General features: G+C 34.9%; 1 protein-coding gene across 8 annotated transcripts in view; it reads right to left on the reverse strand.

The window, feature by feature from the left end:
* Positions 1-12881, reverse strand: part of COL4A5 (collagen type IV alpha 5 chain) — a 269256-nt gene that overhangs the window by 38206 nt on the left and 218169 nt on the right. For 6 of the 8 annotated variants that reach the window (XM_040468444.1, XM_040468445.1, XM_040468446.1 and 3 more), the window contains exons 38-43: positions 12262-12388; positions 9157-9237; positions 8423-8521; positions 7817-7867; positions 6185-6370; positions 4463-4471 (exon numbers count right to left, since the gene is read on the reverse strand). In XM_040468444.1, the coding sequence (XP_040324378.1) occupies positions 4463-4471; positions 6185-6370; positions 7817-7867; positions 8423-8521; positions 9157-9237; positions 12262-12388 (553 nt within the window). The remainder of the gene's footprint in view (positions 1-4462; positions 4472-6184; positions 6371-7816; positions 7868-8422; positions 8522-9156; positions 9238-12261; positions 12389-12881) is intronic. The other 2 variants (XM_040468447.1, XM_040468449.1) reach the window with 1 other exon arrangement.

Here is a 12881-nt window from a genome sequence, read left to right on the forward strand (position 1 = left end):
CAGGGAAAAACCAATATATATATTTGTTCATCACTGAACTTTAAAATATAAAGAGCCAAATTTTCCAAAAATGTGAAGGCCATCAGTGAAAGGGTACTTTAAAATATTTTGACATGCAATATCCTACCCCAAACCACAGAAAATATCAAATTCACTTTATTATTATTCAATGCACATATTAAATCAGTCTATTAACTATTAAAAGAAGGATCATTAAATAAAAAGATAAAAAGCCTACAAATAAGACCACTCTTGGTTAATGTTAATTAACTGTAAACACAATTTCCTTTCCTTACAAGTCTTGCTATGATTTATAAACACTGAGGTTAGCAGAGAGGATAAATTGTGCTAGAGAATTGAATCCTAGGAATTAGAAAACCTAGGATCTATTCTTGGTTCTACTATTTATATCGGTGGAATTGTTGACAATTCAATCTCTCTGAGCTTGTTTTCTCACCCACATAATGCGAACAGTGTTATCTGCCCGAACCTCCCTCACAGAGTTGTTTTAACGATCAAATTGAATTTTGAAAATATGGACCTGATATCTCCATGTACAAGGTGCTACAGGGAACACAAAGGTTAGCTAGACCCAAACTCTGTCTTTAATGAGCTTATAATAAAAGTACATTATATGATGTAAATGGTGGCATGTCACATAAATATAAAACATTATTATTACTGCCAGGTAATAAAACTTGTAAAGCGTTTGGCAATTTGGAATTCATAAGGCAAACTGATTTATGACAACAGTTTGAGAAGAGTCTGGCCACACAATTAGTTAAATAGAATTCCTACCTAAGATAATTCAGAGTTTGAGTAAAGACATTTTATCTATGTGCATGCTGCATGCTATAGTAGGACCAATACAAGAATGCTTAGAAAAATGTCACTGAAATATATATTTTGGTCTGAGTAGGTAACAAGGAAAACTTCAGATTGTATCATAGCAAAACTTCTAAGATCTTAATTTCTAAGAGGTAAAATTTTAATGAGTTATATGCCAAGTCAATTTTGCACATGGAGCTCTCAAAGCATTATTTCTCAAATGACCTAACAAAGTAACTGAAAAAATAAAATAGAAAATTTAAAGTCTTGGACATAAGTGGTAATAACTAAAGATAAGCTGATGAATTGATTAGTAAATTTTAAATCCAGTTTCCATTTAAGGTTGTAGTCTTCCACTATTGCAAAGAAGAGAACACTGTAGACACTAGGTTCCAATAACTATGTAATTTACAGTACAATCTGGTAAATAAGATGTCAAATTGCTTTTAAAGTAATGTGGCTACTTCCCTTTTTCTTCTTTGAATATATTCTGGTGCCTCAGAAGAAAGCAATCTTCTTCTAGCCAACACTAAAATCTGGAAGTGATCAAGGCAGCAGACGTCTATGCAAGTCAGACAGGGGGGTATTCAAAATTACTTCCAAGTATGCTTTAATTTTTCTCTTTATCATGGTGACAGTTAAATCGTATGCACTTGTCTTAATCTTTTTGATGACATCCATTTTGGAAAAACACACGAAGCAGTTAATAGGGATTGATGGAATTTATGAGGTAACAAAAACAAGAGAGTGGAGGCAAGCTCCAGTTTCCTATAACTAAGAGTCTCCTATGATGGCAGAAGCAACTTTGCTTCATCGCTTATATTTTTTGAAGTTTATTTATTTATTTTGAGAGAGAGAGAGAGAAGCAGAGAGAGAGAGAGAATCCCAAGCAGGTTCTGCACCATCAGCATAGAGTCTGATGTGGGGCTCAACCCCATGAACCATGAGATCATGACCTGAGTCGAAATCAAGAGTCAGACACTAAACCGACTGAGCCACCCTGGCATCCATTTTGCTTCATCACTTATTATAACTAGAATAAAAAGTCAGATCATAAGCATTGAGCCATATAACTGCCTTTGTAGAAGGATAATGTGTGTTACTAGTAAAGCAGACACTTAACAGAAGAGCACTGGGAAGCTCTAAGTCAGATTCCCAGCTATGCCAGCGATTAACCATATGACCTTGAGCAAGCTTCTTGACATCTTTGGGCCTCTGTTTTCTCAAATGTGACAAAGATTCTCTCTTTGACTAAACTTTAGACGGGCTCCTCTGAGCCTTCTTCTCAACCTGGCCTCAATCCTTGGGCCCTGTTCTTGGTATGCTGAGTCTAGTTTTAGCAAGAACCCTACTATGTCAGTTTAGGGAGAGTCACCCCACTGTTGATATCTGATCAAGCCCCCCATCCCCCAACCTTGATGTCTAAGTCTTTGGCCTGACTTTAGTAAGGATTCTATAAGGCAAGTTTAGCAAGAATCTACCTTCCCTTGATATTTCTTTCTAGTAATTTTTCATTCACTTACTCCCTCACTCTGCTGGTTGACCATAAATCCCCATTTTTCTTTGTTGTATTCAGAATCGAGCTCAGTCTGTCTCCCCTAATGCAACTGTCGGTGCCCTACTGCAACTGTCTTAAGTAAAACTTGTATTGCTATCTTTAACAAGTGCCTGGTGAATAATATCTCTTTGAAAAGTGTAAAACTTAGGTCTCTTCTACATCAGATACTCTGGCTGTATGAATTTATGGGTCTGCAGAAGGAATTAAGTAGCAAGTAGGAGTAAGTTACTGGGGAATCAGTTTAGATAGAGATAGATGGCTTTCTAAAAAGAAACTTGAAAAATCATGAATTTTAAATTTCTAGCCATTCCCAGTAGTCAGAACTCAGGAATACACTTTCCCCCTTGTAGTTCCTCCTTAGAAATTTGAAAAGGCCTATTTATCTTGAAATAACAGACACATTCAGATATTTGTGGTTCTTTTTACGCCTATTAGGGTAACATCTTTCACTATGAATCCGCAATTTTCCATTGGACAACTTCTGGCAATTAACTGTTCTTTGGTGTGTACTGTTTTTATATGTATGGTTAAAATAAGATTAAGAGGCTTCCATTCTGTGCTGGTTGTAAGGAAATTTTTTTTACTCCATACCTATTAGTCCATTTTCATAGCAGTAGAATTTAGAACTTTGTGACAACCCAAAATGTGAAGATGAGATGATTTGAAAAATTACAAGAGTTGTGGCAAGTCAAGAACTGCGAATTTGCAGGATCTGATAACACGAATTTGCAGGACCTTAAAAAAGAATGCCTTTTCAAGGATGTGGAGAAAGGGGAATCCTCGTGCACCATTGGTGGGAATGCAAATTGGTGCATCCACTCTGGAAAACAGTATGGAGGTTCCTCAAAAAGTTAAAAATAGAACTACCCTATGATCCAGCAATTGAACTACTAAGTATTTACCTAAAAAATATAAAAATACCAACTCAAAGGATCCATGCACCCTGATGTTTATAGCAGTATTATCTATAACAGCTAGATTATGGAAACAGCCCAAATGTCTATCAACTGATGAGTGGATAATGATGTGGTGCATATGTGTGTGTGTGTGTGTGTGTGTGTGTGTGTGTGTGTGTGTGTGTAATGGAATATTACTCAACAATCAAAAAGAATGAAATCTTGCCATTTGCAATGATGTGGACAGAGCTAGAGAGTATAATGCTAAGAAAAATAAGTCAGTCAAAGAAAGACAAATACCATATGATTTCACTCTTACGTGAAATTTAAGAAACAAAATAGACAAGCAAAGAGAAAAAAAAAAGAGAGAGGTAAACCAAGAAACAGACTCTTAACTATAGAAAATAATTAGATGGTTACCAGAGGGGAGGTGGGGTGGATGGGTGAAATAGGTCATGGGGATTAAGGAATGTACTTGATGTGATGAGCACTGTGTGCTGTTTGTAAGTGTTGAATCACTAAATTGTATCTGAAGCTGATATTACACTGTATGTTAACTAATGGGAATTTAAATTAAAACTTAAAAAAAAGAATACCTTTGTGAAGGATGGCTCAATTTCATTTACATTAACAGATATAAAACAAAAATAAGAAATACACTCTACTCTGAAGGTAAAAGTAAAATATCATACAATACACTTTTGGGTACTATAAATTTTTGGCTAAAAATGACAAAAACATCTGGATTTTAAAATGTTAAATTAATGTTCCTAACTAGGTAATTTTGGGTTACTCCAATAGACAGAAACATTGGAGTCTACAAGTTCCTTTCAAGTTTCAGAGATAGACCAACATGTAAGAACTGAATTGGCATATATGCTCTTAAAATACATCCAAACACTTGAAAGCATTAGGTACAGATATATATGTGTATTATATGTGTATATATATGTATATATATATGTGTGTGTGTGTGTGTGTGTGTGTGTGTGTACACATATATATCTGTACCTATATATAGAGAGGGAGAAAGAGAGAATTATATATACACACATATACATATATATACATACACGTATATATGTATAACTATATATACACACATACATATAAATATATATAAAAATATAAAAAAGTTTCAAAGTTCATGCAGTTACTACTTTGGAGTTAAAGAGCTAACCTGTAGGACCTGGATAGGGATCAAAGTTCACCAAGGCCCAATGTCATCATTAACGAAAAGGAAAAATATCAAAATTGTTAGCAATATCAAGAAACTAAAGCATCACACTAACTTCTTTCAAGTTAAACTTTAATTCAATAAAAGAATACTATGAAAGTTCATATTCATGCATCTGTATACAAACCAAATTATTACCAGTTAGCATCAGCACTAAAATAAAAACAGCACATGTGACATATTTTGAAAGGCAAAAAAATCATTTTTATAATAACCATTACCAATGAGTTCAGACAAAAACAACCAATTCTATGATCAATTAGGTTTAAAACTCCATTTTAATTTGTAGTTTATGAACAAATGAGAAGTCACAAACTACTCATCAGGTAGGTGTTCTTCTTCCTACTATTTTTGTTATTATTTCTTTGGAAACAGTAATTTTTTTAAGCACCTTTGTGACTAATGTCTTTATGTTGACAGTAATGGCCAACAGTGACCTTCATTACTAGTAAAGAACAAATAACCAGAGTGCTGATTAAAATGTAAAAAAAAATGATAATAGTTTGGTCTATTTTATAATTATTGCATGCATACCAAGCAAGATATTTGTGTCAACTCTTTACATGTAAGAGTTAATATGGCTGAGGAGAATTTCACTGGTTTTCTTAAATAGTGAAAACAAGGTAAAACTCTAAACACCTTGTATAAACAATCAAGTCAGATCAGATCAAATCTGGTTTTGAAAATGACCTTCTGAACAAAGTATGTGATCCCATTTGATTCATGTTTTCAGAGCATATCTTATTAAAATTAACTCCAATCACTTCAGAGTTTATCATAATTTAAATGGAAATTTTCATTTTTAAGTACATTAAAAAATGAGCCAGACTTTCAAAGGATAAAAGGACAACTGTTTTGTTTCTTTAACCTTAGATTTCTCTTATTATTTTAAATCACGAAGGCCAAATTTTTAATTACCTGAAATATAAAAATTGAGTATCAAGTCCCAAAAATCTGTTAATAATCTATCACCAGTGATTGGGCTCAGCGACATTAATCCCAGATGAGTACAAGCATTCCAAACTTAGCAAAATGAAGTGACACAGCACATACACAAAATGAAAAGTGAACTTTGGATGCAAAATTGAGGCTACTAGAGCAGTTAACATAAGACAAATGAGGTATAGACATGAAGTTGGTATGAAGAGATGACTATTCAATTTAATCATGCTGTGATGTTGAGGATAAATTTGATTGCCTAGTTCCTAGAGAAGATAAAATTTTTTTATTGTGCTTGGTGACATTGGCTGATCATATGACAGAACCATAGCAACACTTTTGGTATGAACCACAAGCATCTATGGGGTGACCACTAAAATGATTTCTGTGATGACATGCTGAGAAGCTCACATTAAAAATGCAGAGGGCATTTTGCTGCCAGGTTATCAGTATAGCTTTATGTTTAATAAAAAGACTAATAAATCCACAATTTTCTTTTTTATTCCGTGTTGATTTGTTTTAGTTCAACTTTATGTAAATGATGAAAGGCATTAATGAAAAGAATGATTAGATGCCAGAGAAACAGATGGAGCTAGGTATAAACCAAGCTATTTACTTGTAAGATGTTCTTATAGAGTCTAAAGTCCCAAAGACTGAATAACCTGCCAGCAAAATGAAATAAATTAACTAATAAATAGACCATTCCCCCACCACTCATGTACATACCTGGTCTCCCAGGAGGACCTTGGGGCCCAGGGTCGCCTTTAGGGCCTTCCAGAGCTGGACCTGGAGAACCAGGAGGGCCTGGAGGACCCTGCACACCAGGAAAACCCTGAAAGCCTGGTTCTCCCTTTGGACCAGGAAGTCCAGGGTTTCCTGGAATGCCAGGTAATCCTCCATCACCCTTTTGACCTATGAAATCAAAGTGACATTAGGGAACACATTAAATGATATTGAGTATTAGGCTTGCCTGTAAGGCTAAATCTATTCATTCTTATTAGAACAAGTAATAGAATGTGCAAGGGTCATTTCTATCTCCTGCCAAATCCCTAACCCATTAAAAACATTCTTTTTATTAATTATATTAATCTGTTATAAGAAATATTTATTAGAGTATGTATAGAAATATAAAAACAATTACAGCTTGGATCCTGAAAGATACCCTTTGTATTAGGGCACAAAGCAATGATCACATGATCAGTAGCTGTGAGAAAATAAAAAAATAAAAAACTAGAGAAGTTTAAAGTATTGGCATGAATAGGTTAGAGATGGCTGGAGGAAATTCCTTAAACAAATATTTTGAGACTAATTTTGAGACGAATGAAGACGTGGATCTTCAGCGGCTGCTGTGCGTCTCTGAAGACCATTCTATCCAAAATTTAGAATCCCAATCTAGACAAACTGTTCTCAACATTTTTTATACACCACCAACATGCCTGAAAGTGATATAACAGTGGCACATTAAAGTAATAATTTTCACATTGGGATCATGGGAAGGATATAGGAATTTCTATGAGGTATGTCTGTGGTTTGAAAAAAGCCCCCATAGAATAGCCAATGGTCCTTTCAGAAAATAAACAGGCATACCTGTACACACGTTCAGTCATTCATTTAATTCTCTGGTGCTTACAATGAAAGTAAGAACAAGTGCAAGAAAGTAGATGTATATGTGCACATACTCAAAATGCAAGATGTATATTAATATGGAGTTTTCAATTTTTATTATTGGTACATATTCCTACAAAGTTTCCTTATATTACCTTGGTTTTATTTCCATGGGGATAAAAGAGTGGTAGTTTTTTTTTCCAACTGAAAGACCTTTTTTTAAATTTTATTTATTTATTTATTTTGCAAGAGAGACAGAGAGAGAGAGACAGAGAGAGAGAGAGAGGGAAAGGGAGAGAGAATCCCAAGCCGGCTTCTCGCTGTCAGGCTGTCTGCACAGAACCCAACGTGGGGTTTGATCTGAACCATGAGATCATGACCTGAACCAAAGTCAAAAGTTGGATGTTTAACCAACTGAGCCACCCAGGTGTTCCCTGGCTGAAAGATTTTTAAAACATTTAGTGAAATCTACTTCTTCGTGCAAATGTGCTTTATATCATTTCCTCAGCAGTTATTGATGAAAGTAATGAAGAGATGTCTATATGTTAATTTCTTTAAGAATGCATTTTTATATAGCACAATTCTTTATACTAAATTCTTAATTAATAACTACTTTAATATAGAACTTGAGCTTTGAGTTTTCTGGGATTGTATGTGCATTTTATAACAGCAAATGGTGAAGATTGAAAATTAAGTGTGCTGGAACATATTTTCTTTATATGGACTGATTTAGCATGTTTTATTAAAGTTTACCAGAAAGTCCTGGAAGTCCAGGGGGTCCTGGGATTCCAAAGCCTGGTTGACCTGTCAGAGAATAAACCAAAAAATCTCAAGTAAATAATAATAAATGAAACAACGACAATTTTTTTAGGACCATTCAGGTTTTTACTAAGTGCTACTACATATATGAACCATGCAGAAGATTTATCTCCAACATGCAATCACAATTCTAACATGAGAAAACTGTACAAAATATATTCTACTTGTGATAAGTGTTAAATACATCTTCACATATTATACATATAATATATATAAATGGATAATATATATAAATGGAAAATAGATTGCATAGTGAAACGAGGTCATCCAGAGAAGTTGAAAAAAGCTGGGTAACTTCTTCACATGAAAAACTTGGAAAGAAAGTATATGGAGTTTTTCATAAGAAGGAGGCAACCTGATGGATAAATGTGAAGTAATATTCTCAGTACAGAGTGCAAGAAGGTAATTAGGAAGAGAAAAGTGTGTAGTAGCTTAGAGGTTAAGAAAGAAGATATAAGTTGATTGTGGAGAAAAAAGGGCAAAAGTTAAAGAAGACAAAGAAGAAATTAGAAAATTAGGAACAATGAATAAATATGGCACCTGGTTCACCCTTCTGTCCAGCTGGGCCAGGGATACCATCTTGACCCGGACTGCCTTTTTCACCTGGAGGCCCTGGTGGCCCAGGACGACCGCCACCACCTAAAACAGAGTACAGCAGGTTTCACCTATCTTCCCAATTCCATTTCCTTCTATATTCCCCATTCTTTCCATACCAGCTTCAAATAGTTCTATCCAAATGACCACAAAGTACCTCTGAGACACCCCTTTAAACCACAAAATCTTGTGAAAAAGAGGCATTAAAGAATAAAAGCTAATGAGAATAAGAGCCTTATTCATTCAGTACCCAAAATTTCCAGTTTCTCATTTTAATCTAGCTGTAGAATATCAAGGAGAGCAAGGTGTGGGAGTGAAACAGGGTGCATTATAGGCCTCAGATGGGGCCATGAGGAGTAATTTGCTTTAGAATGCAGCAAACAAACAACAGTGCTACACCTCGCCATTCTAAAAAATACGAGAGCTTCTACTATTGTAGGATACTTGAAATAACTCTCCCTGGAAAGAGCCCCTCAAATAAGGTTCCAAAGTAATAATTTTAAGTAACTTTTATTAAGAGTTGTTCAGTTTGTGCCTAACAAATGGTACTAAATAAATGAATTATCACCATGTTTCCTTGTCTTAAAAATGTTCACAACTCCCAGAAATGATCTGACTTTCTCAAAATGAATATGAGCCTTAGTTTTACAGAACAACAAATCCTTAGGTTTCATGCTTACCTACAGGACCAGGTTCTCCTGGAAGGCCAGGGTTCCCAGGAGGACCACTAATACCTTTTGGTCCAGGAAGTCCTGGGGTTCCTAAAGTAGAGTTCAATTTAATAATAAAAGAAAATCTGCATTGTGTTAAGAATTACAACTCAAACTCACAATTTATAGTATTAGCAAAAAAAACAGTGAATAGGAAAAAAAGAAAGATGCTGATGTTTGTAATATTTTTAAGAATAATTATAAGTTTTAAACTTATTTATCCAAGCATGGCATTATTATACATTCATAATAAAAATAATTACCACAACATTACAGTAGTAGAATTGATAGGATTCTATTGTATGAATATACCAATTTTTTAATCCATTCATCTACTGTCAGACATTTGGGTATTTGTCAGACATTTGTCAGGTTTTATGTATTACGAATATCTATCTTTATGGAAACCTGGTCTACTTCCAGTTTTTAGCTATTATGAAGTAACACTGCTATGAATATTTCTGGACCAGTATTTTTGTGGGCATGTCTTAACATATCTTGGGTAAATACCTAGATAGGAATGGAACTGCTGAGTCAGAGTAGGTATATGGTGTGTCTTATAAAAAAACAAAAAACAAACAAACAAAAAAAACAACCTGCCAAACCATTTGAGGCTTACAGCAATGTTTGGGAATTCTAGTTGCTCCAGATCCTTGTACAACATATGGTGATATCAGTTGCTTTAATAATAACCATGCTGATAGGAATAAACTGCTACTTCATTGTGGTTTTAGTTTGCATTTCTCTAATAGCTGATAATACTAATCACCTTTTCATGTGTTTATTGGCCATCCACATATCTTCTTTTGTGAAACATCTTTTCAAAGTTTTCCCCATTTAAAAAAAGTGGACTGTTTATCTTGCTATTATTGAATTGTAGAGGTTCTTTATATATCCCAGATATCAGTCATTTGTCAGATACATGTTTTGCAAGTATTTTCTCCTAGTCTGTGGCTTCCCTATGCATTTCCTTAATGATGTCTTTTGATGAGCAGAACAGAAGATCTCAGGTTCTTTAAAAGAAAAAAAAACGTGTGGAGCAGTTGAATATCTGTATGGAAAAAAATGAACCTTGACCCCTACTTCATACCATAAAAATATTTTTATTTGAGACAAACCAAACCTAAATATAAAAGCTTAAACATTAAATGTTACAAAAAAAATAAAAGGATATTTCCATAAACCCGAATAGGAAAATATTTGTTGAATAATTCAGTATACAAAAAGCACTATGAAAGAAAATTAATAAACTGGACTTTATTAAAATTAACAACTTTTGTTCATCACACAACAGCATTGAGAATGAAAGGCAAATTTGAGACAGAAAGAACATACTTGTAATACATGTATCTGACAAAGACTCAGATCCAGAATATATAAAGAAGGGCTCTGAATCAATTAGAAGAAAAGGGCAAACAACCCAATAAATGTGAGCAAAAAACATGGAGCAAGCATTTCAAAAAGATGCTACCCAAATGGTCAATAAGTATATGGAAAGGTGTTTAACATTGTCATTCATTTAAAAACTGTAAATGAAAACTTCAATGAGACGCTTCTTTTTGTATGTTAGCTAACTTGACGATAAATTATATTAAAATAAATAAATACATTTGAACATCTAATGTTGAAAAAAAGACTCCCTATGTACTCACCAGAATAGCTAAAATTAAAAGACTGACAACACCAAATGAGGTGAGGACATGGACAACTGGATATTTCACAACACAAAGTACTAATCACAATATAAGCATGACAAGCCACTAGAAGCCACCCAGGAACATTTCAAATGTTGCAGGTTGGACTATAATTTATAAAACCACTTTGGACAACTGGCTAAAAGCTAAAACTTCCTTCCTAGTAGCAGGAAAACTATTAAAGCTAAATGTCTACCTACTCTATGATTCAGTAATTCTACTACTAAGTTACTAAGAGAAATGAGTATATATGTCCATGAAAAGACACGTCAAAGAATGTTAATAGCATCTTTTTTTAATAGTCCCAAACTGGAAACAGCCTGAAAGTCCTTCAACAGGAGAATGGGTAATTGATTATTATGTATTTATTCAATGGAAGGTTACAGAGCAATTATAAAAAAACAAACTACTGACACATGCAACAAGATAAATGAATCTTACAGACATAAGTGGAAGAAGCCAGACACAAAGATATATACTGTATGATTCCATTTATATGAATTCCCAAAACAGGCCAGATTAATTGATGGTGATAGAAATCATAGCAGTGGTTACCTTGGCAGGGGTGGTTTCACTGTGAAGAGGCATGGGTAAACTTTATGGGGTGCGGGAACTATTTTATATCTTGATATGTATGGTGGGTGTATACACACACACACACACACACACACACACACACACACACCGGTGAAAACTCATCTATAGTCTTGCATATAGTCTTGTATATTTTACTCTACGTTATACTTCAATAGAAGGTTAAGGAAAAGATAACCAAAGGCCCACTCCATCCATGCCACTGTGAAATCCAAAAGACAAACAAAGGAACAAATTAAATACAAGCATAAACAGAGAAGATAGTATAACAATCTAGTTTAGGCTACCTACTTGACTATAGTGCTAAGTCCCTTTGCTTTCATGACTCCGTCGTTGTCATATAAATGAACTGAACAACTGTTCTACCACTGTGTTCCACCCAAGTGTGTGGAACAAGTGTTCTACCACTGTGTGCCACCCAACTGTGTGCCTGAGTACAACTTTCTAAGAGAATCAGCAGCAGGCTAAGGTTTGATAGTGTACATTATCACCTACAAAAAGTCAGGCTTCTTAATTGACTTGTGGCTAACAGTCAAAGGTTGAAAAATGCTCTACCAAACAGTCTCTCTGCTCACAGGATACTGTCCTACTGAGTTGGTAATACTCATTCTCATTTTATACAGAAATAAATTTGGGCAAAGAGAAGATAAAGAGCTAGTTCAAGATTATGTTGCTAGTCAGTATCTGATTGGGAAATAGAAATCTGTCAAATAAGAAGTTGCTCTGCAACACAGGTTATACTAGATAAGGAAGGATATAAGGACGCATTCAAGAAAAGGTATATTACCAGGGAATCCAGGAAGGCCTGGATGTCCTTTTGCTCCAGGGGTCCCTGGTAATCCAGGCAAACCAGTATCTCCCATAGAACCTTTGATTCCCGGGTTTCCTGGATATCCGGGCAGACCAGGTTCACCCTAAAGCCATGAATAAGAAGATAAAACTGAGTCTCTACATGACTTAGATTGTATAACAACATAACATTATTTATAGAGCTTTTATTATATGTCAGTCACTCTGCTAAGTGCTTTACAGAAAGTGCTTTCTTTAATCACTTGTAGAAATTTAACTTGAAAATGCTTTGTTTAATCATCACAACAGAGGGGCGCCTGGGTGGCGCAGTCGGTTAAGCGTCCGACTTCAGCCAGGTCACGATCTCGCGGTCCGTGGGTTCGAGCCCCGCGTCGGGCTCTGGGCTGATGGCTCAGAGCCTGGAGCCTGTTTCCGATTCTGTGTCTCCCTCTCTCTCTGCCCCTCCCCCGTTCATGCTCTGTCTCTCTCTGTCCCAAAAATAAATAAACGTTGAAAAAAAAAAATTTTAATCATCACAACAGATCTTTGAGTTAGGCTTTATCATCTCCATTTATAAATGAGAAAACTGAATCTTGGAGAACTCAAGTGCCTAATGTC

This window comes from Herpailurus yagouaroundi, unplaced genomic scaffold (assembly GCF_014898765.1).
Source record: "Herpailurus yagouaroundi ecotype Mexico unplaced genomic scaffold, PumYag 67700, whole genome shotgun sequence".
NCBI classification, from domain to species: domain Eukaryota; kingdom Metazoa; phylum Chordata; class Mammalia; order Carnivora; family Felidae; genus Herpailurus; species Herpailurus yagouaroundi.